General features: G+C 45.8%; 2 protein-coding genes across 2 annotated transcripts in view; both read left to right on the forward strand.

Moving 5' to 3' along the window:
* The window catches only part of TAF1A (TATA-box binding protein associated factor, RNA polymerase I subunit A), a 74983-nt gene extending 65180 nt beyond the window's left edge, over positions 1–9803 (forward strand). The window contains exon 11 of the mRNA XM_074316979.1: positions 9667–9803. The gene's annotated coding sequence lies outside the window, so the exon portion shown is untranslated. The remainder of the gene's footprint in view (positions 1–9666) is intronic.
* HHIPL2 (HHIP like 2) lies at positions 130–23738 on the forward strand. Its single transcript, XM_019756370.2, has 9 exons — positions 130–6650; positions 9667–10319; positions 11209–11352; positions 13353–13684; positions 14467–14593; positions 15709–15854; positions 19577–19658; positions 22038–22120; positions 22854–23738. The coding sequence occupies exons 1-9, from the start codon at positions 6330–6332 to the stop codon at positions 23228–23230; spliced, it is 2265 nt and encodes a 754-aa protein (XP_019611929.2). The 5' UTR covers positions 130–6329; the 3' UTR covers positions 23231–23738.
* Positions 23739–23815: the final 77 nt, after the last annotated feature.

Consider the following 23815-nt stretch of genomic DNA (forward strand, 5'->3'; position numbering starts at 1 on the left):
TCTGTCTGACTTATTTCACTGAGCGTAATCCCCTCTAGGTTATCCATTCGTCTACTGATGGACAGTTAGGTTGCGTCCGCACCTTAGCTATTGTAAATAACGCTGCAGTGAACACAGGGCTGCACATAATCTTCTCGAATTAGCGTTTCGAATTTCTTCAGATAAATACCTAGAATTGGCATTGCTGGGTCATATGGTAGTTTTATTTGTAATTTTTCCATAGTGGCTGAACCAAATTATAATCCAACTAACAGTACACATGGTTTCCCTTTCTCCACCTCCTCGCCGATACTTGTGTGTTGATTTATTGATGTTAGCCGTTCTGACAGATGTGATGTGATACCTCATTGTGGTTTTAATTTATGTTTCCTTGATGATTAGTGATGTTGAGCTTTTTACATATCTATTGACCATCTGTATATCCTCTTTGGAGAAATGTCTATTTAGGTCCTCTGCCCATTTTTTAATCTGATTTTTTTGTGTGTGTGTGTGTTAAGCTGTTTGCGTTCCTTAAATATTTTGTATATTAACCACTTATCGGCTATACCATTGGTGAATATCTTCTCCCATTCAATGGGTTTTCTTTTCTTTTTTGTTGATGGTTTCCTTCACTGTGCAAAAACTTTTTACTTTGATGTGGTCTCATTTGTTTGTTTTTTTCTTTTGATTCCCTTGCTTGAGGAGCTATATCAAAAAATATTGATGAGAAAGATGTCAAAGAGTTTACTGCCTGTTTTCATCTAGAAATTTTATGGTTTCAGGTCTAACTTTTAAGTCTTTAATCTATTTTGAGTTCATTTTTGTATGTGCTGTAAGAGAGTGGTCTAGTTTCATTTTTTTGCATGTATCTGTCCACACTTTACCCCAGCACCATTTATTGAAGAGACTGTCTTTACCCCAATGTATATTTTTGTCTCTTTTGTCATAAATTAATTGACCATATAGGCCTAGGTTTATTCCTGGGTTCTCTGTTCTGTTCCATTGATCTATGTCTGTCTGTTTTTATGCCAATACCATGCTGTTTTGATTACTATAGCCTTGTAGTATATGGTTTGATTATCAGGTAGCATGATACCTCCAACTTTGTTCCTTTTCAAGATTGCTTTGAATAATTGGGGTGTTTTGTGGTTCCATGTAAATTTTTTTAGGGTTATTTGTTTTACTTCTGTGAAAAATGCCATTGACCATATAGGCCTAGGTTTATTCCTGGGTTCTCTGTTCTGTTCCATTGATCTATGTCTGTCTGTTTTTATGCCAATACCATGCTGTTTTGATTACTATAGCCTTGTAGTATATGGTTTGATTATCAGGTAGCATGATACCTCCAACTTTGTTCCTTTTCAAGATTGCTTTGAATAATTGGGGTGTTTTGTGGTTCCATGTAAATTTTTTTAGGGTTATTTGTTTTACTTCTGTGAAAAATGCCATTGGTATTTTGATAGGGATTGTACTGAATCTGTAGATTGCTTTGAGTAGTATGGACATTTTAATGATGTTAATTCTTCCTATAGAAAAGCATGGTATATGCGGCCATTGATGTATATCTTCTTTCTTCAGTGTCTTATAGTTTTCTGAGTACAGGTCTTTCACCTCATTGGTTAAATTTATTCCTAGGTATTTTAATCTTTTTGATGCAATTATAAATGGGATTGTTTTCTTAATTTCTCTTCCTGATAGATTGTTATTGGTGTATAAAAATGCAACTAATGTCTGTATATTAATTTTGTGTTCTGCTGCTTTACTGAATTTACTTGTTAGTTCTAGTAGTTTTTTTTTTAAATGTAATTTTTAGGGTTCTCTATACACAGTATCATGTTATCTGCAAATAATGACAGTTTTACTTTTTCCTTTCCAATTCAGATGCTTTTTCCTCCTTTTTCTTGTATGATTGCTGTGGCTAGGACTGGGTAGCAGCTCTTTAAAAAATGAAAAGGACTATACAATATACGAATATACATCCATTTATATAAAATGTCCAGAACAGGCAAATACGTAGAGACAGTGAAAGTAGATTAGTGGTTGCCTAGGAATGGAGGATGGAAAGGTGAGATGGGTGTGATGGTTAAAGGGTACAGGGTTTCTCTTGGGGTGATGAAAATGCCCCAAAATTGAGTATGGTGATGGTTGCACAACTCTGGATATGCAACTAAAAATCATTGAATTGTAAACTTTGAATGAATTATATTTATGTGAATTCTATCTCAATGAAACAGTTACAAAAAAAGAAAAAGCAATCTCCATGGAGTCAGAAAGGCCTGGATTAAACAAAGCACCTCACCTACCTGAACCTTGGCCTTATTCTGTAAAATGAGCTGGTCTGAGAAAGGCAGATAGAAAGTGTTTCGCATGAGTCCTCGTGTGTAGTTTTCTCATTAATGTTAACATTTATTATTATGAACAAAATCTAAAACCAAAAAAAAAAAAAAAAAAAAAAGGTGGGGAGGGAGTAACTAAAAGAAAAAGTGAAGACAAAAACCAGACTGTTCTTTAATGAGGGGGTAAGTGGCCTTTTGGATCCAGTCACTTATCCATGTTTACAGCACAAAGACTTTTTCTTCTGGGTTGAATTAGAATATTTATATTTTAACTATTTCAAAAGGAAATAAGCAGACACTTCATAGATGTGGTCTACAAATCCTATGACCATCTGAATAAGTAAATTAAAAAAATTAATCTATTTGAGGGTGTTCCTCCCTCCATCCAAGATTCACACTCCCAAGAGAAAACATCAGCCACCAAGTTAAGAGTCTACTCTTATCTGATGCTACAAAGAACCTTCTCTACGTTGTCTTCATAGATATGGATGTAGCTTTTTAAACTCAGTGAAGAGAGACAGATTGTGAGTTTGTTTCTGTCCCATCAGCCCCACCATGATACCACTGTTTATTTACCATTTGTTTATTTACCATTCCTGTCATGCCTGTAACAAGATTTCACAGATAACCTTATCAAAATGTGCTCTTCAGTTGGCTGGCTGCATCTGACACAGATTTTTCTAAATGAAGAACAAGTTAAAGTGATTACTGTACTTTCTTTTTTTTCTTTGATACATTATGATGGAATGAAAAAGATCTGGGCCGTAATTCAGAACACCTAAATTTTATTGCCATCTTTTTCGTTCACCTAAAGCATGACCCGAAGTATTTCATGGACCCTTTCTGAGACTTAATTTGCTTGTCTGTACGTTGGTAACATAGTATCTGCCCTGCTCACCTAACAGGATGGTTGTGAAGATCAAATGAGATGCCATGTGAGAATACTTGGTAAATTGTAATGTGCTATACAAATGAGAAGAGTTATTAATACCTGCCCTAATCTCAAAGCTGCCTGTTCGTTTTCAGACTGTGAGAAAAGGCAGACAGCCTATAAGGCAGGTAAACTGGGAGAGAAATCGGTAAACTGTATGAGAAACTACTGAGCTAGAACATGTCTTTTTATATTTTGTCTATTCTCTTCCATGACCTGATTCTAGGATAAACACCAGATTCTTAACCTCTCAGCATCTTCTTTAAAAGGCACTTGCCATGCGAAACTGTGTGTGTGTGTGTGTGTGTGTGTGTGTGTAAATGCTATTGTTTGAATTGTGTGCCCCCAAAAGATATATTGGAGTCCTAACCCCTAGGAATGTGACCTTATTTGGAGAGGGTCTTTACAGAGGTTAAAATGAGGTCATCAGGTTGGGCCCTAGTCCAATATGACTGATGTTCTTATAAAAAGCAACAATTTACACACAGACATGCACACAGGGAGAACACAAGTGAGCACAAAGTCAGAAATTGGGCTCTACAGGCCAAGGAATGCAGAATAAATATTGCCAGAAAACCCTGAAAAGCTAGGGGAGAGGCCTGGAACAGATTCTCCCTCACGGCCCTCAGAAGGCACCAACCCTGCCAACACCTTGTTCTCAGACTGGCCTCCAGAACTGTGAGTCAATACATTTCTGTTGCTTAAGCTGCCCGGTTTGTGGTACTTTGTTATGGCAGCCCTAGTAAACAAACACAATAGTTTTTTAAAAAAATATGTTGCTTCAAAAGTGGGAGATAAAGTGATTTCAGATACTCAGTCTGGCCTCAGCTGGTAGTTCCAGACTAAGCTCACCCATCACCCAGTTAAAACTTGTTTTCTGTTCTTTCCCACCTTGTACCTTATCTAAATATCCTGCTCAATCTTCATTAAGATTTTCTTAGTCCCCACCAACCTGATGTCATCTCCCTCTCCTTAGAATCCCTAATGGCAGCTTGCTCCTGATTGTCATCCTACTATAATCTGACTTGTGTTATTTGGACACTTACTTTAACCTTTCTTCTCAGAGCATGAACTCCTTGAAAAAGTTTATTTTATGTATGTTTTCTGTTAAACATTCCTCTTGTAACAATACTTTGCACATGATAATATATACCTACTGACTTGACACCAAGACATCTGTTGTAAAATGAATTATTGCATGAGTATTATGCAATCCCATGTATTATGTCATTATAACTAAAATATTATGCAGTCCCATCTGAAATCTTACATATTTTAATAATCAGAAACTCATGCTGTCACTGTGTCTGAGGGGACCTGCTGGCTGTTCTTTCCCTGCTCATTTTGCAGTCACTCTTTGCCCAAAACAGTAAGATCTGATTTGAACTTATATGTTCTGGGTAGATAAAAAGATTTATGTTTTATTATGACCAAGCTTTTTCTTTGTTTCATGCTATAATTCTGTAAACAGACTCACTCAGAATTATTTTCCAAAAAGAAGGTATTTCTTTTGGACTCAATATTTTGCTTGGCAAACAGAAAACTGAGCCATAAATGTCAATAAAGGATCGAAAAATACTCTTCAGATCCTATATGGGAGGAGAGAATGCCCCCATTCTTATGGGTAGACAGTCGCCTCCCATTTCTGAGAAAGCCATGGTGTGTGAATTCACTGGCTGACATTGGTCCAAGTGTTTCTCCTCCCGCCAAGGCTTCCAGAGCAATGACATTATCTGACCTTTGGGCAAACAGCCATGGAAACAGCACGGTCACCAATGAATCATGGATGTTATGTTTTAAAAAGCAACATTCAGCGAGGAAGAATACTGAACAGTTCCAACAGGAAAGCAGGGCTGTGTTGGCGATCATTCTAACTGATCCCTCCTCCTGACGTTTAGTTATAAAAATTGTATTTTGGGGCTTTCACAATCCAGAGCATTGTGAACACAGGTGTGGCTAGGGGGAGGCTCCTTGTACCCTCTTGATGACATCCTGACATGGACTGTTAGTGATGGTGAACAGGAGAGCTGGGTGGGGAGCCCTTGAAAGCCCATGTGGACCTAGAAGAATCTTTGGTTTCTTCTGCATTTCAAAAGGGCAGCTTTTGGCAGTAAGGAAATCTCAGGGTGGAGTGGAACCCTGAACAGTGAGCTCAGGTACCACATGTCCCCAGGGGGCCTCGGCCGCTGTTCATGCCTCTGGCTTTGGGGCTGTGTGAACTTGGACTCCATGTTTGTTATCTACTCGTTCAAGGATTATTTATCAAAGGCCCATTGTTTGCAAGGGACACATACAAAGCAAAACACATTCTTATACTAATGTTGAAACGTGTTAAGTGAGGATGAGCACCCCTAAAGCAGGTATTGATTTGGCAAAAACGCAGGACCCAGAGGTCTGCTTCCTGATGAAATTGTGCCCCGAGACCTTGCTCACTCCTTGCTTGCACCAGGCTACACTTTCTCCTTTTCCTTCACTGTCTTCTCATGATTCATGAGACGTCCTGTCTTCCTACCACGTGAATACACAGCTTTCCAGGTCTCAGGAAGCAGACAGCTCCCCCTGTCTTCCCAGATGCACACTCAAGTTCCCGGTCCTATTAAACACCTCAGGGGCACTTGAGTCTTGGCTTCTCCTGGCTGATGTCTGGACCGCGTAATGTGTTCTCATGCGAGACGAGACTCTGGGCTGCTCAGCTTGAGGAGAAACTAAACAAATTGTGCATTTCCTGGTCTCCTCCCCACTTCCCCTTGCAGGACTTCTTGGTAGTTTTCCTGCATCACAGCATCTATGCCACTGTCCGCGTTGTCACTTTATGCTGAGCAGACGTGCACCCCAGTAAGTGGTCAGCTTCATGTGTAGGGGATTGGAGGGGACAGGGACACCTCTCACTGCTTTCATAAGAGACATTTAGCCACCCAGCCCACAGAAGGGACACGGCTCAGAAACCACCTCAGTGAACTTGGTTGGTGCAGGGAGAGAAGGAAGGAAGAAAAGCCCTGGGGGGGCAGGCGGGGGGAGGCGGGAACTAGGCAGAGCAGGGAAGTCAACCTGAGCAAACAGCAGCGAGTGTTCCCAAGGCCAAAATGCTGAGAAAATCCACTGGTAGGGGGGATCCGACTTGGCGGGCCCCCTGGCTCCGCACCTCTTCTGGCATCTTCTGCCTCTGCCTCACATTCTGGTTGGACCAGGTGGGCTTGCTGCAGGGACACCCCCAGTGCCTGGATTATGGGCCCCCCTTCCGGCCCCTCTTCCACCTCGAGTTTTGCTCTGACTACGAGTCCTTCGGCTGCTGTGACCATAGCAAGGACCTCCGCATTGCGGCTCGGTATTGGGACATCATGGACTACTTTGATCTGAAGGGCCACGAGCTGTGTGGTGGTTACATTAAAGACATCCTTTGCCAGGTAGGCCTGCGTGTAACACGTAACCCTGCGGGAAGTCGGGGAGCTGGCTTAGAAACCCCGCAGGGTTTTCGGGGTGCCGGGCCAGTGGCCTGGCTCCTGGGGGAGGGCTCTTTGGGCACCCACCCTTGTGGAAACTCACCTACCGACTGTGTCACCTTAGAGCTTTGGGCTCTGGACAGGTACATGGAGGCAAGATGTGCTGAGTTTGGTTCCCACTGGTTTCCCAAAGCCCTCCCTCTGTGGCTCTGCTGCTCCTGGTGCTTTCTCAGGCCCCGGGTGAGAGCTGGGGGTCTTTCCCGATGCTCTCAGAGCAGCTGTGGTCAGGGTCCTCCCCGCAGAGCTCCAAGAGCTGGGCACAGCTCACACCTGTGGTGTTTGTGGGTATATGGAGGGCGCGGAGGCACCTGCTGGGATCCAGTCCTCATCTGGGTTGTGTGTGCCGGGGGTCCTGGTGTGATGACGGTGGTGACGGGTTGGGGGCGCTGTCCCCAGCATTCCAGAGCTGGACTGGGAGAGCTTCAGGCAGCTGAGTAGCAGTGACTCACAGGTTCTGTTTCTCCTGGCTCTCTGGCGGCCAAAACCCACATGCCTGGCAGGCATCACCCATGCTGGGTACAGGCTGCACAGGCTGGGGATGAGACACAGGAAATCCAGGCAGGAAGACCTTTGATCTGAGACCCAAGTGGTCACCCGTATTCCCCATGCAGGGAACACAGCAGAGTGTAGCCCAGAGGCCAGCACTTGGGTGGTATTGCCCCTGGCTGTACTTGCTCACTTCGGACACCACCCGTCTGCTGGTTCCTGGAGAACTAACTCAGGGATAACCATGTGGGCAAACACGGCGCTCTTAGAAGCAGCAGTGAGCCTGTCAGTTTCTGAGATGTCCCTTGGTAGAAACGTCTCCCCTCCCTCTCTCGTCCCTGTCCCTTTCCTATTGGGTGAGGTATCAGAAAACCAAAATCAGCAGCTCTCCTATTTTAGGGATTTGAAGAATCAGAATAACCGACATGTGTCTATTAAAATTCACAAAGCCCTCCCTCTTTCTTGCCCCACGCAGCAAAGACTCTGCAGGCAGCTGTTATGACCCCTGTTTTACTGATGAGGAATTTGGAATTTAAGGGACCTGTCCAAGGTCACACAGTGTGGGGCATGAATCTAAGGCTCAGACTCCAAATCCTGTGCCCTCTGATCACACCATGCCAGGGGAGAGAACAACAGCACCGGGCCACTTGCTCACTGGTCTTCTGCCCCGGGGCTAGTGGAAGCTCCGTCACAACAGAGCCTTTGTGCCCCTCGCTGCACACACACACAATGCGTGCACACATGCACGCACACACGTATGCATGCACACACACATGCACACACACATGCACACACAAGCATGCACACACGTACACATGCACACATGCACACACATGCACACAATGTGTGTACACACACATGCGCACACACGCGTGCACACACACAATCGCACACATGCATATGCACAAACATGCACATGCACACACATGTACACATGCACACACACATGCACACATGCATACACACATGCATGCACACACACAGGCGCGCGCGCGTGCGCGCACACACACACACACACACACTCACGCACCGCGCAGAGGACAGTGCCTGGTGCACAGTGGACTCTTCCTGGGCCTTAGCTTTCTCAGACAGAAATGACAGTTACTGAGCCAATGGAGTACAAGCAACCCTGCAGAGCCTAAATTGCTGCATGGGAGTGTGCTGTGTCAGCAGTTGCATTTCCACAGCCCCCCTCCCCCGACCCCGTTCACTAGCCTTTCATTCTTATTTTGTCTCCCCTTTCTTGTCTTCCCACTCCCCGCAAGTGGACAGTCAGTGAGATGAGACTCAGAGCCACTCAGTTTGCTTCTTGTCGGCAAACTTGAATTGAAACAGACAGTCCAGGGAGAGACGCTGTGACTCCCTGGACTCTTCCTTCCTCTCTTCCCATAACCAAGGGCCTGCTCTGTTATCAGGGCTGAAATAAGAGAGAAAGGAGAACTCAACTACACCTGAGAAGTGGTGCTGGTCGCTTTGTTCATTGATGAGACAGCAGACAGTGTCACGCCGGCCGGCCGGCAGGCAGGGAGGGATGTCAGTAATGGCGTGGGGGTGGCGGGGTTCTGGGCCAGTGGACTCCACGCTGCTCACTGGCCCCAAACTACACCCCTTTAAATTGGCCTCGCTTGCTTTCCTACTCTCAGGTGCTTCTGTCTTCCATCACTGTTGGGTGTTGGTTGTCTACCCACAATATTCTGTTTTCCTCCTATAAAATACTTATAGTTTTGGGAGATCTGAGTAGCAGATGCTCCTTTGGGCACACGTGCTTGTGTGTTTATGTGAAGAGCAGTCGTGTGGCCCTGTAGCCATAATTCAAATTTGTGGAGCTCCCAGCATGGCACATTGTATGCATTAAACACCTAAATATTTTTAATAAATAAGTGATGAAATTACTAGATGCCTAATCTCTGGGAGCGACACATTGCATGTCCGTTTTCATGATTTTATTTTTAAATTGTAAAATATTTCAAACCTTTGGAAAAGCACAGAAAATGAAGTAATTCACATTATGTAATCCAATGTTCGGATTTAATCAATGTGAAACTTTTGCTGCATTGCTTCAGATTTGTATAAAGAAGTCAAATCTTATAGATACAGCATTTATGGTAAAGAGAAAGATGAAGAAATTTGGTATTATCTCTTTTTAAAAAATCCATCACTTAAAAATACTTTGTGTCCAGCGCCAAGTTAAATGATAGAGCTGTATAGTGAATATGTGAGATTCCCTCCCTACTGCCGCCCACTTTCTGCCTTCCACGAGGATTAACTTGGAAGAACATTTGGGTTCCAGAGAAGAGCTTTACGAGTATTGGTCATAGAAACTCCACAATCCCGATTCTTTCTGAGACCCTTTTTTCTTCTGCTTGCTCAAAAATTGGGGCCAGCCCCTTTGTGGCCAGTGTGACTGGGGATTGAGCGTCCTTTTGTTTTCTAGGAGTGCTCGCCCTATGCAGCCCACCTCTACGATGCTGAGAACCCTCAGACGCCCCTCCGGACCCTTCCTGGCCTCTGCTCGGACTACTGTTCCGCATTCCACTCTAACTGCCACTCTGCCATCTCCCTGCTGACCAGTGACCGTCGCCTCCAGGAGACCCATGGAAAAGATGGCGCCCACTTCTGCCACCTCCTCAACCTTCCTGACAAGGACTATTGCTTCCCTAATGTCCTGAGGAATGGCCACCTCAACCGCAACCTCGGTCTGGTGGCCGAGGATCCCCAGGGCTGCCTGCAGCTCTGCCTGACCGAGGTGGCCAATGGGTTGAGGAACCCCGTGTCCATGGTCCATGCTGGGGACGGCACCCATCGCTTCTTCGTGGCCGAGCAGGTGGGGGTGGTGTGGGTCTATCTACCTGATGGCAGTCGCCTCGAACAACCCTTCCTAGACCTCACAGACACTGTGTTGACCACTCCATGGATTGGGGATGAGAGAGGCTTCTTGGGGCTGGCTTTTCACCCCAAATTCCGCCGCAACCGCAAGTTCTATATTTATTATTCATGCCTGGGCAAGAAGAAGGTAGAAAAGATTCGGGTTTGTGAGATGAAGGTTTCTCAGGCTGATCCCAACAAAGCGGACCCCAAGTCGGCGAGGTGAGACATACCCGTGAGAACCTGTGGACCGTGCTCCAGAATAACGCTAACGGTCCTCTGAGACTATACAGGGAAACGTCCCTGGTTTTAGAGCCACTAGCTTATAATGTTGACGAGGAGACATTGTTGCTTCATGAGGACAGCCCAAGCCAGGCTCTTGAGTCTGTGGTCTTCAGGGGGTATAGCCATCACCTTACAGTTACCTAGTTAGAGCCGTGCTTGCTTGTCTGTATAGAACGTAAGCAGAGGCCAGCGGCCATAATGGTTTGAGACACGATTATAGATAACATCAGTATATATAATAGCAGCCTCTGATTATTGTGTGGCCATTAGATCCCAGGCCCTTGATCTGGAACGTGGGAATTCTCAACCCCACAGGAAGCTGTGGCACAAGACCATAGAGCTATGGATATGTGATCAGACGAAGGACTCAGTCTAACCTGCTTCAAGTTCACACTGTCTCCACGCTACCATTCTGTGCTTTTCCTCCTTCTCCTTTCTGCCTTGTCTCTCTCTTTCCGTATAGTCCTGTTGGGGGAATGAAAAGAGCATCAAGAACCGATAGACTGACCCCTCCTAGGTCGCTCAAGGGAAGGGATTGGGAGTTCTTGTAGGCCAGAGAGTATGGCCAAGCCCCAGAAAAGGATGACTGTAACCCTGGCTGTGTCTCCAGCCCATGAAGTCATGATACGAAAGGAAAACAATCCATGAAGGAGTCGTACTAGGAAAACAAGGGGTGTGTCAGAGCCTCAAAGCTACCTGTTCCGTGATCCTTGGAAGTTCTGAAGCAGGTCTTGGCTGGTTTGGACTAGTCATTTCTGAGTATCTCAAGAGATTACAGACTGAGCTTGTATAGCAGCCCAATGAATGGTTTCTTTTTTCCTTCCAGGGTCATCTTGGAGATAGAAGAACCAGCTTCAAATCATAACGGTGGGCAACTCCTTTTTGGCCTGGATGGCTATCTGTACATATTCACTGGGGATGGAGGACAGGCTGGGGATCCCTTCGGCCAATTTGGAAATGCTCAGAACAAGTAAGCTGGGGAGGCCGGGCCCCCTCCTCTTAGCGTGAGCCCCTGGTGCAATGTTTTTGCTGAGATGGAATCTCCAGAAGGTCAAACCCAAATCACTCGCTGCAAGCCCCCTGTGTTGAGGCAAGTGAGAGGACCTTTGGTTTTCTGCTCTGTATGTTTCAGACACTGTATTTTGGTAATCAATATTATGGATGGCGATGTAACTTTCAGAGCACTATGTAAACATGAATTCAGAGTGTTTACTGTATATTATCAGGATGTTATTTACCACACCAAGACCTGACTATCCAATTTAATTCAACTCAACAATATTATTGAGTGCTGTGTTCCAGGCACTGTGCTAGGCCCTAGAGACATGTAGCAGGTTAGTTAATAAGAGCTAATGTATATTGGGTACGTTCTGTGTGTCAGGTGCTGTTTAACTATCTTACATGTATTTGAGAATGTAATTCCAACAACCGACAAGGGTGAGAATCTTTATCTGTTTTAAGGGATGTATCCCCAGCACTTAGAATATTGCCTGGCACAAGGAACTCACTCCATAAATACTTACGGAATGAATGAATCTTATGAAGTGTAGGTAGTATGACAGCCATTTTACAGACAAGAAGATAGAGGCAGAGAGGAATAAGTAGTTTGTCCAAGATCGCACAGCGAGTAAGAGGCAGAACCAGAATTAAAACTCAGACAACCTGGCATGAAAGTCTAATGAGGCAGTGCTACCTAGATAAAGGTCACATGTTCCTTCTGCCCTTTGTACCCAGCAAGCACTTGGGTCCCATATCCCTAGTTATAAAAATATTATGGTCGATAATGGTAAAGAGGTGTTTGTCCAGTGCCTGCTGTGTGTCAGGAATTACCTTCCATGCTGTATCACAATAACGCATTTAACCCTTACTTTACAGCTATACTGCAAGATACCGTGTTCCCCCCAAAATAAGACCTAACCAGAAAACAAGCCCTAGCTTGATTTGTCAGGATGACATCCCCTGAACGTAGCCCCAATGCATCTTTTGGAGCAAAAATTAGTATAAGACCCGGTCTTATTTTCGGGAAAACGCGGTAGTGTTACTGGCCCCTGCTTTACAAATGAGGAAACTGAGGCCCAGAGACCACAGTCATTTGCAGAGCCTCTGAAAGCCTCTGTTCTTTCTACTGACCACATCACTCTATGAGGAAGACTAGAACCAGCTCCTTTTAAAAGTTTATAGTATGAGACCAAATGTGGGAGAAACCATCTCATTGTAAAAAAAAAAAAAAATTTGCTCAGGGTCTCATAGACCAGGACTACCTCAAACCTTTGCCTAGTGGTTCTCCCTGAGCCAAAACTCAGAAAGTTCTTACATTGTGTGTGTGTGTGTGTGTGTGTGTGTGTGTGTATGTGTGTGTATGTTGTGTGTGTGTGTGTGTGTTGTGTGTGTGTGTGTGTGTTGTCATGTCTCCATGTGATTCCTGGCAGTTGCTAGGCATCAACTATTAGCAGGCCTCCGAGGCAATCTCCTCTGGTCCTGTGCCATTTGATTTGATTTGATTTATTTTACTTTTTTATTTTATTTTATTTTTATTCTGAATACATAACGGAAGACCTACCTTTTAAAAAGTTTAAATATGTAGCACAGTATTGTTAATTGTAGGGACAGTGTGTTACAGCAGACCTCTAGAACCTGCTCATCTTGCACACACATGGCCACCAGGTATATGAAAAGAATGCTCAGCATCCCTAATCATCAGGGAAATGCAAATCAAACCCACAAGGAGCTAGCACCTCACACTTGTGAGGATGGCTATTATTAAAAAATAAAAAAAAGACAAGAAGTGTTGGCAAGATGTGGAGACATTGAACCTTTGTGCACTGTGGGTAGGAATGCAAAATCATACAGCTGCTGTGGAAAACAGTATAGAGATTCCTCAAAAAATTAAAAACAGACCTAGCATCTGATCCAGCAAGTCCCCTTCTGGGTGTCCACTATGTTTCTGCTTCTTGGCCACTTTTCTTCCAGAAGTTCCCTGCTGGGAAAAGTGTTGAGGATTGACGTGAATGGGGCAGGCTCAGATGGCAGGCGATACCGAGTCCCCCCGGACAATCCATTTGTGTCTGAGCCGGGCGCCCACCCCGCCGTCTATGCCTATGGAATCAGAAACATATGGCGCTGTGCCGTGGACCGAGGGGACCCCATCACGCACCAGGGCCGAGGCCGGATCTTCTGTGGGGATGTGGGACAGAACAGGTTTGAAGAAGTGGACATCATTGTGAAAGGTGGGAACTATGGCTGGAGGGCCAAGGAAGGGTTCGCATGTTACGACAAAAAACTTTGTCACAATGCCTCTTTGGGTAAGTCAGAAGCTCTCTGGGGGATTTCTTGAATGAAGTGGAGGTGGGGGAATAAAACTGAAAGTGGCTTTGTTGGTGTCCTGTGCACAGTGCTTCTCATGTGGTCCTCTAGCCACTAACACGAGAAGCACCTGTGCAGTGCCTGCTAACCTAATCAGTTTGAATCCTGGGTGGACAGGGGCCTGGGAGTGACCTGGGAGTCTGCATTTCAAATAAGTTACCCACGCGGTTTTTAGGCATACTGTTTTGTGAACCACTGGCAGAGGAAAATTGGTGGCCGTATGTTTCCATTTATTTCCCAATTGCGATAGCCCCCAGTGAAATGATACTCCTTATGTGGCCCAGTAGTAGTACCCGCCCGAAGCATCAACAATCCAGGTGTGCGTTAGGTGTATTTTGTCACCATGGCTTAGTCTGTCCTCTAAGTTACAAAGCAGTCTTACAGACCCTCACGATATTTTCCAAATCCTTAAGCCTGAGTATCTGCGATGTCAACCTAGAGGAGAAACGTAGGTGTGTGGGTTTCCAGGTCACTGCCTCACCTGCAGGGGAATGTTCAGCTTCCTTTCTGCTTGCAGAGGCCAGTCAAATGGGAAGCTCACAAATATTATGGCTGGTCTGTTGAGAAAAATGAACGTGATTGTCTTGGTTGCCTGTCCTACCGAAGGAAAAGAATGAAGTGTTCTCTACTCAGCCAGGCAACTACATGAAGAAGCCCCCTGCTTCCTCCTTGAAGCTCCCAATTGTTAGCTATGACACTCACTCTCTTTGTTCCTGGACAGATGACATTCTGCCAATCTATGCTTATGGCCGTGAATCGGGGAAGTCAGTCACTGGAGGGTATGTCTACCGTGGCTGCGAATCTCCAAATCTCAATGGCCTCTACATCTTTGGGGACTTCATGAGTGGGTAAGGGAGGATTGATGTCCCCTCTCTCTTTTTATTTTCACATTTTTATGAACAAGTAAGCTAGATGGACTCCCATCTCTGTCTTTTTAACTCCAGGGGTATGCGAGGCTCTGCCTAGGTTTTCCTTCCTGTGTTGGAAGCTCTTTCAGCAAGCTGGGGCAATTGTTTGTTTCCCATCTCTTAGGGAACACAGACCTTCTCTGTCTGATATCCAATGTCTTTTAAACTATTGTCATTCTATTTTGTCTAGGTTTTTGACTGTTTGGGAGTGTAAATCGGGTCCTTGGTAGCCCATCTTAGTTAGAAAGGATGGTAATATTTTCATGCTGACATTCTTGGTTACAGAGATGGGGTAGAGTTAGTAATAGGTCACTTGTTAGATTTCTCGGATTTAATTGTTCTTTATGTGTTTTACCATAACTCTTACCTCCCACCCCAGCCCCACACATATCACTTGCTTAATATGCAGTGATTCTGAATTGAAGCGTATGCATTAGAATCCCTGGGGTTCGGCATGTTTTCATACAACTTTTCAGGTGACACCCCTGACTTACCCAACTTTCTTTCTCTTTCCTTCTAAAAATCCGTTTTTAGTTCAGATAGATGAAGAAGGATGTGAAGCATGAATTCCCTACTATATAGAAATAATAATAATAATAATAATCATAATAATGGCTACTGTGTTTTGAGCCTTTACTATATTCCAAGCACATTGGTAAGATATTTGTGTGTGTTATCTTATTTACCTTCACAAGTCTCGCCTATGATAAATTCTATTACCATTTCCCATTGTACAGATGAGGAAACTGAGGCTTAGAGATATTGAGCAACTAGCAAAAGATCACACACCTAATAAAAATTAGGTTAGTCTTTTGTAGTGGTGCAACCTTTACAGGGCACTAAACTCCTTTTATAACAAAACGTACTTTTCCATCCGGTCAATGGGTGACTATGCATCTCAGAAGCAGTTTTTGGGTTCATGGGAAGGGCTAATTATCGGTCACACACGGGGGACCCCATCTTAGTACTCAAAGAGTCCCTGATTTTAGGAGGAAAAATATACTGCAGGGTGGAAATATGGATCCCTAAAATATAAGGTTTTATTTTTCATCTAGTCGACTTATGGCTTTGCAGGAAGATAGAAAAACCAAGAAATGGCAGAAACAGGATATTTGCCTGGGCAACCCCGCGTCCTGTGCCTTCCCAGGGCTGATCAGCACCCACAGCAAGTTTATCATCTCCTTCGCTGAAGATGAAGCAGGTACCAAATGTACAGGGTTGTCTCATTGCTGCGTTCTGGAGCTTAGATAATCCCAGGCATTGTGGACTGAATGTTTATTATTATTACTGTTGTTACTTAAGTGGCAATGGCCACTTCTAGTTTCACTATCATTTGGTCACCTTTTGTAATGTGCTGGATACTGTTCTAAGCACGTTACTTTTGTTGTCTTGTTTAGTAATCACAATGCCCCGGATGTAGTTATTATGCTCATTTCACCCATGAGGAAACAGATTGACTGTACCAACCTGCCCTTTCTTGGTTGAGCTCTACATTCACTGCGTGGGCCAGATCAAGGTCTACCTGTTGGTCTTTTCAATCCCGTGACTACAAAGGAGGTGTGTGTGCTCCCTGCTTCCTGCTTGTTCATAGGAACATAGACAGGGCCAATAGTGGGGCAGACCGAATGGACCAGGGGTGTTTGTCCTGCTGGTGTCGCCTGGGAGAGACCACCTTGGATCATTAGCCACTGGCTGGGCTGGGCTCTTTTCCAGCCCTGCCAAGAGTTTGTGAGGCAACTGCTTGAGTGAACAAAGGAGAATTTCGTTACTGTGAAATTAGGGGAAAGGGTAGACAGCTAGGTAGGAGGCTACTCACTAGTAGACAAAGTAGGCATCTATTAAGGGTGTCAGCAAAGCAAGTCAGGCATATATATATGCATATATATATATATATATATATATACACACATATATACATACATACATACATACATACATACATACATATATGCAACCTTTACAGGGCACACATATATATATATGAGAGAGAGATATCAGTAGAGAGAGGCTCAGCTCTAATAAATTTCCCCCAATTTTTGTAACCAGAAAATGGGTTCTTTAATTTCAGCTTTACACAATTTATGTTTTTGAAAGAAAATATTTTATTTGGCTCTGGATCTAGCCATTCTTGGAGGCAAGGAAGAGAATAAAATGATCGCCTAGGGTCCCTTCCAGACCTAGGATTCTCTGTAAGTGTAAACCAGAGCCTTGAAGATTTCCTGAGTATTTGGTTGCTTTCCCCTCTGAGCCATGGAGAGGCTGTACAGGACCTTTGCTTGAATAGAACCTAAGGAAATCCAGTCAGCGTCTGGACCCTTTTCTCTCACCTAGCTTATGAATAGACAGTTTGAAATGAACGTTTTAGAGGAGCAGAGGATATGGAAAAATTCAAGCATTCTTAGTAGAGAAAAGTCTTTGTGGGTTCCAAATTGGAAGTCCAAACATATGAAAAAAGAGAGAAACCACAGGCCGGCAGGGTGATGTTCAGTGGAAAATGGATGATGTGTCACAGGCCTGGTGGGGCCTCTCCCCTGCTGGATCCTCCAAGTCCTGGCCCTCCGGAGACTGGAGCGCCCCCTCCCTCCCCCCGGAGGCTGGAGTCCCCAGAGGCTGGCCTACTTATCGACTCTGGGCTGCCGTCTTCTGTGCTCGCTCCTTTACAGGAGGCCCCAGAAACCCTGGCTTGATGGTGTGGTTTGTTGTACCCATGGACTTCTCATAGGACAAAACAGGCAGTTTTTGAATACCGGTCAGTGCATCTGGCAGACAACACTAAGTGTCCTTGGCTGCATTGCATGGCGTGGACTTGCCAATGCGTTCCTAAGCCAGACTTTGCCCAAGGGCGGCCATAAAGCCAGGATAGCTGTTCCTGAGACAAATTATTTTCTTGCAGAGTTTCTTCCCTTTGCGTTTTTGTGCAGATTGGTTCAGATTTCCTGCTTATGTCATAGTCTTTCCCACTTATAGACATATTTAGATCTGAGGATTATTTGAGTATTTATTCTCAGTCACCAGCTTCAGATAAGTCATTTTCAGTTGTACCAAGCTTTCTGCCTCTGCTAGTTCAAGGTCTTCTAGCTGACAGCTGGAATAAATAAACGACCTCAGAATGAGGGGCAGGCATGGGGCTGCCTATTACTGGTCCCCAAGGTTTGGATTTCTGAATGTCAGTCACTGAAGCACATTCTCCAGAGGGCTGGTCAAAATAATAATACTTGCAATAAATTCACATTATGCGCATTTTGTTTTACATGGCATATTATAGTTTTTTGGGTGTGTGTGTGTGTGTTTCCCTAAAATGTATTTTAAAACGTCAGTTAGCCAGTACAGATGAAATTCACTTCCAGCTTTTTTCCCCTTTAAACATACAGTGGGAATTCTATGGCATATGTAGAGCATATAATTTACATAGACTGTAGTAAAGAATATGCAATAATGTAGGGTTTTCAATTCTCCTTTTAGACTAGAAATTCTTTGCATGGTTTGGAGGGTTCCCTGCATGAGGGCCACCTGTGTACCGGCAGCTGCTGGGTGGATACCCCGTTCATCTCATGGTAGAACCATGTAACCACCTCCAGTGGTGCCTGGGGTTTCCAATCAGAGGACAAACTGGCTCTAAGCAGGTGTGGCCAACGTCCTCAGACCCCCTTCCCAGGGGAAGATGATAACTAGAGCTTGTCAGTACACAAAAAAGACAGTTTCTTAGGCAACCGTTAGCCTGTGGGAGTGGCTCTGCACAGCCCATGCGCTGCTCACTCAGCACGAGAGGACTGTGGTCACTGTTCGCCACAAATGCAAGGAAGAAGGTTGTTTAAGAACCCAGAGCTCTCTGAAGCTCTGGACAACTCCAATTTGCGGTTCAGTAGATGTTTCCTTCCATAAAGTTGAGAGAGTGTGTAAAGCACACAACAGAAAGCGAATGAAATTCAGTGCAGGGGCGCAGATGTTGTGCCGGGGTCACAGAGCTGTTTGTCACAGCACCGACCCTTATGAGTAAGGACACAGAAAAGGAGAAGTAACTGCCAATTACTGAGCCCTTTCTAATGGAAAACTTAACAAGCAGGTGAGGTATTATTATCCCCACTTGAGAAACAAATAAATAACATGAGGGTGACACGTGGGAGGTGGCCCAGAACAACACAGCTGGTAAAAGGTGTTAGCAGAATTCAGACTCAGGTTGATCTAAGTCTGAAGGTGGGCTCATAAACCCCATGCTACTGTCCATCACAGGTAACTGCAAAACAAGGTGAAATGAGGCAGTGACTCTGAGAACGAATGACACTTTGAGGGGTTCAAACATGAGGAAATAGGAGGTGTCAGGGGCCCCTACTAAAAGAGAGGAAGGAGAGAGTGGGTCGAGGTGATTTCAGTGAGGTGTGGTGAAGACCAAGGGGAGAGGCTGGAGAGTGGGCGGGTCACAGGAGCTGAGGAACCAAGGACTGAAGAAGGTGGAAATCCAGGAAAGAGGGAGGTGAGGGTCGGGGAACTAACGGCCTAAAGAAGGGGCAATATCCAGTGACTAATACATGCGCCCAGCCTGTAGACCGCCTCTTTTAGGGTTCCACAGGGAATCCTCACCAATGGGAAAGAGGTGGGAGGAAATGGAGATTCACTGAGGTGGGATTTCTGAGAGCAAAGGGATGGTAAAGGAGAAGCCCGCTCGGTTCCATGAACAGAAACAGAAACATACGTCTGCGGAGCCACACGCTGAGCTCCTCTTTGGGGGCTCGCAGATGGACCTTCTCTCAAGGAGCTCTGGACCAGTGAAGGGCCAGCTGCCCATCACGACTCTGGGGTCCCGCCCTGGGCCGCACTGCCCGTCAGGGCCATAGCCCACGCTGAGGATTTCCTGTGTGCCCAGCTCTGTGTCGTGGCTCTGCTTCGTGCGTGTCCCATTACTGACAGCCTGTCCTCTCTTCTCAGGGGAGCTCTACTTCCTGGCCACCTCTTACCCAAGTGCCTACGCACCACATGGATCTATTTATAAATTTGTTGACCCATCAAGGTGAGATTTGGTCTCATTCTCTTCTCAGGTGCATTATTATCAGTCCTTATCTCCATGGCAGGTTATAAAGAGTCCTCACTCCCCAAGAATTACCAGAAATTACCAAGGAAGCAAACCCACGCTCTAGATGGAAAGCAGCTTGGCCAAGCAAAGTAGGACGATGCGTCCCTAGGAATTATGGGGTATTTGAGAAGTGATCTCTTTATGTTTGGAAATGAGGGGTTTGGGCCTTTCCAGGATGGCTAGGCTAGACCCGGGGCTCCGGTTTGTTTTTGTTTTTTAAATATGCTTCTGGAAACTTCAGTCTGGGATCACCTGGCAATGGGTGTACACCTCTGACCCCCTGAGTATTGCTGCCCTGTCCCCTGGGTTTGGTCGAGGTTCCAAGGTCTTTGGCAAGTATCTTCAGCTGTCAGGTTGCCCAGTGTCCGCCCCTGCCCCTTGCTGGAATTCAGTGGCAGTATTTATTCACATGGTGGACTCTTGTTGTTTCGTCTGCGTCTTGGCCCATCTTCCTCAGAGGCTAACCAGTAGCAATGGGAAGCAACACAGCTTCCCATTGATGAGGTTGTTGAGTGTGTGGTCCATCCCTGTTAGTGTGTGGACGCAGTGACTCCATCCTGAGAATTCTAGGCAGTTCTCTCAGGATTCTTGCCCAAAGCACGGAAGTCTCCCCACGAATCAGCTTGAAGACAGGCCCAAGGGGAAACCTTCCCCAGGGGACTCACCATCACCCAGATCTGGGGTGGTGTTCAGAAGACATTGGGTAAATAGGTCCAGCTGTTGGCCGGGGCTCAGCACCTGGCCCAGCGCAGCTCCATTTGGCAGCAGGACGCTCAGAAGTTCCTGTAAGGGGCTCAGGCCATGGCCTGGGGTGCTCTCCTGACAGCAGGGGTGCCGAGAGCAGGGTTGCCAAGGGGTGAATTCAGTGCTGGGCTGTTTCTCCCCCTGGATCTGCTCCATGCATATCTCCTGTGCTCAAGGGACGGGGCAGATAATTTGCTCCCTCTGTCACAAGAACAGCCATGAGTGGTCAGTCATGAAGCAACTGTAAAGCCTGTTCCATACTGAACACGTCCTTGCTCATTCACCTTTCTGTCGAGTTGACATTTATTAAGTTATTTCTGTGTCCCGGGCACGTGCTGTGTGCTGGGCACGCAGGCTCTCACTCAATGCGGACAGAACCCCAACGAGGCCGGCTAACACCCTGGATCTGGAGATCAGGGAAGTGAGCCCAGCTCAGTTAAATCACTTGTCCAGCTAGTGAGAAGGGGCGAGGACAGGAAGTCAGCTTTCTTAGTGGATCAGTCATTCCCGCTCCGCCCGCCCCCTCCTTGAATTGTAGCCTCCTTTTTTGCAGCTTCTGTAGCCATAGGTCCAAGTCTGCTTCGTTTACTTAAGCAGCCTGCCCACACAAAATGCGCCCATCTCAGCCTTCTGAGGAGCAGTTGATTTATTTACGTGTGATTTATTTTTTTTTTCCCTTCCATCTTTTCCTCCTGCCCTTCCTTTAGAGTCTGAGCCTGGAGTCTAAGTTTGAATCTTGGCTTTGCCACCGACTGGCTGTGTGACCTTGCATCTGTTTCTTAACCTTTGCGTGCCTCAGTTTGCCCTCCGTAAAATGGGATAATAACAGCACCTACTTTAAAGGGTTGTGAGGATTCAGTGTGTGTTACTTATAAAGCAATAGTACAGTGCCTAAGCACCATACAAATGTTTGTTAAATAAATAACAGGTATTACTTTCTTTTTGCACCTGGGATGGGGGTGCTAGCAACAAGAGATGGAGTTGGAGCAAGGCTGAGAAGGTGGCAGTGGGGACTGGCTGGAAAGTTCATCTCTGCTCTGAATAGCAGCAGTACTGCAAGTCTCCAAGGCCTCCTTTGTTTTAGAAGATACACACAGGGGACAGCAGTGTACTAGTAGGCAGAGAGGCCGGCATCGCCTAAGGGGCTGTGCCACGAGTTCTTGAAGGGATTTTCTTTAAAGGAAATCACCACCACCACCACCACCCACCACCATTTATGGAGTATTTGTTATGTGTTCCAAGTTTTTTGTTTTTTTTTTTAAATCTCATTTACAAAAATTTCAAAAGTGATTTATCCGTCACTTATGGTGTACCAAATACACAGCTGTCATTTAATCCTCACCATCTCCCTGCAAGGAAGGGTAGGATTATTTTTGCTATTTTACAGATGGGGAAATTGAAACTTAGCAAGGTTTACTTGCCCGTGGTCCCAACGACTCGAAACCAATTCTCTCACTCCCACAGAAGAGGGAGGGCTGAATCCTATTCTTGCACATGTGTGCCTTTGGTGACCTTGATTTCCTGCTCCCATTTTCAGAGTCTTGTGTCCTCACTTTTTCTATCTGTTTTTAGGCGAGCACCCCCAGGCAAGTGCAAATACAAGCCAGTGCCGGTGAAAACCAAGAGTAAGCGGGTCCAGTTCAGGCCACTCGCCAGTGAGTCTGCCTTCGTCTTGGGCTCAAGCCTGGGCACTGAGATGCATGCGCAGTGCCCTCTGCGAATAAATGTGCTGCAGTCCTGTCGGGTGGGAGGTCTTATGTTCTACCTACGCTTATCCCCTGGATGAAGGCTGTCAACTTGTGACTCAGTCTGTGCATCTTCTCTGCATAGCAGAGTGCGTGGGGGCAACACCTGCTTCTCCTGGGACTGGTTGTCATTCATTCATTCATTCACTCACTCACGTATTCATTCATTCATCTGGTGTCATTCGTTTAGTACTTCCTCTGGGGCAGGCACTGTGCTAATCCCTGGGGATACAGCAGTGAAGCTGTCCTGTAGTTCAGAGTCGGATAGAAGGGGGGCAGGTAGTGTAGGCAAATAAAGAAAGAAATACAGCACTGAGGTTCCAGTACAGAAGGATGTCTGGGGGCCTGAGAGGCCCCCAAGAGTGAGGACTGCTTCCTTGCGGTGGGGTGGGGAGTCAGGAACGACTTGTGGAGGAGGGACACCACCTTAAGAGAGCTATTCCAGAGCGATGTGTCACTGGAGTGACATTATTCAAAAAGTAAGATATTTAGATCAAAGCCAGTTAAGGGAATTAAAAATACCAATTTCAAAAGAATTTGTGTTAAAGAACTGTCATGCCATCATAGGTTTCCTGGGTGGGGCTTTTCTTAGAGCTACTTTCCAGGACTTACATTTCTCACTAAATAAATCCTTGTTTCCCAGAGACAGTCTTGGACTTGCTAAAGGAGCAATCAGAGAAAGCTGCTAGAAAATTATCCAATGTAACCTTGGCTTCCAGTCCAAACCGGGCCCCATCTGAAAAAGGCTCCTTCGAGAAGCCAACTTCTCCCACAAGAAGCAGGAAGACATTTCGAGGGCCTGGTGCAAAGAAGGGAGCCAGAGTGTGGTCCCCAGACTCCCAGGGGAAGAGGACCAAGAGCCGGAAACCCCACCGTAGCCGGGTAAGCCAGCCCGCACGGCGGAGGCGAGCTGGAAGAAGTTGCCCTCAGCCTTTTCTGTCAAGGTGGCTGAGCGGGGGACCTATGAGGGGAGAACCCCATCACCGCGTGGGACCTACTGCTGCTGAACTCGGACCTTAGACGTGTGGGAAGCTGGGGGTGGAGGTGGGCGCAGACGGGGAGAACTTGACTTAGGGCCAGCGTGGTTGTCCCTCCATGGGGATCTTGCTGTCTGAACAGATGCTCCTTGTCTGCTCTTGTGGGGAAAGCAGATCTCCCATGGCCAGTGTACCTGGCTATGGTGGATACTAGTCTGTAAACCTGCTTGAAATGGCACTGCACGTCTCCATTTTGTTTTGTGACTGCCTACGACCTAAGGTAATAAATCAACACTTGCTCAAACGGACACATAGCTGCTGATCTCCTGACGTTTGGCACGAGGGAACCTGGCATGCCTCACCAGTGTTTGCCTAAGAACTGCGTTTTACTCCGATGCCTCATCCCAGGTCTAGGAGAAGGCCTGTGGTGACAGGTTTCTAAGGAAAGCCCTCTAAAATGGTCATCTCCCTTGAAGGTTCAGTTCTGTTCCTCTAGCGCCTACTACTTTGCCTTGGCAAATAGCATAATAAACGTAACTATATTTTGAGTACCTATTATGTGCCAGGGGTATCTACATTACCTGAAATTGCTAGATAACCTCTGTTGAAGACGAGGAAAGCAAGGCTT

This window comes from Rhinolophus sinicus, linkage group LG12 (genome assembly GCF_036562045.2).
Source record: "Rhinolophus sinicus isolate RSC01 linkage group LG12, ASM3656204v1, whole genome shotgun sequence".
Classification (NCBI taxonomy): Eukaryota; Metazoa; Chordata; class Mammalia; order Chiroptera; family Rhinolophidae; genus Rhinolophus; species Rhinolophus sinicus.

Bases quoted from the DNA above. Each gene is read 5' to 3' on its own strand.
- HHIPL2 (XM_019756370.2), top strand. From the start codon at position 6,330: ATGCTGAGAAAATCCACTGGTAGGGGGGATCCGACTTGGCGGGCCCCC. The intron at 14,594-15,708 runs GTAAGGGAGGAT...TTTTTCATCTAG, and splicing joins TTTGGGGACTTCATGAGTGG to TCGACTTATGGCTTTGCAGG. The intron at 19,659-22,037 runs GTGAGATTTGGT...ATCTGTTTTTAG, and splicing joins AAATTTGTTGACCCATCAAG to GCGAGCACCCCCAGGCAAGT.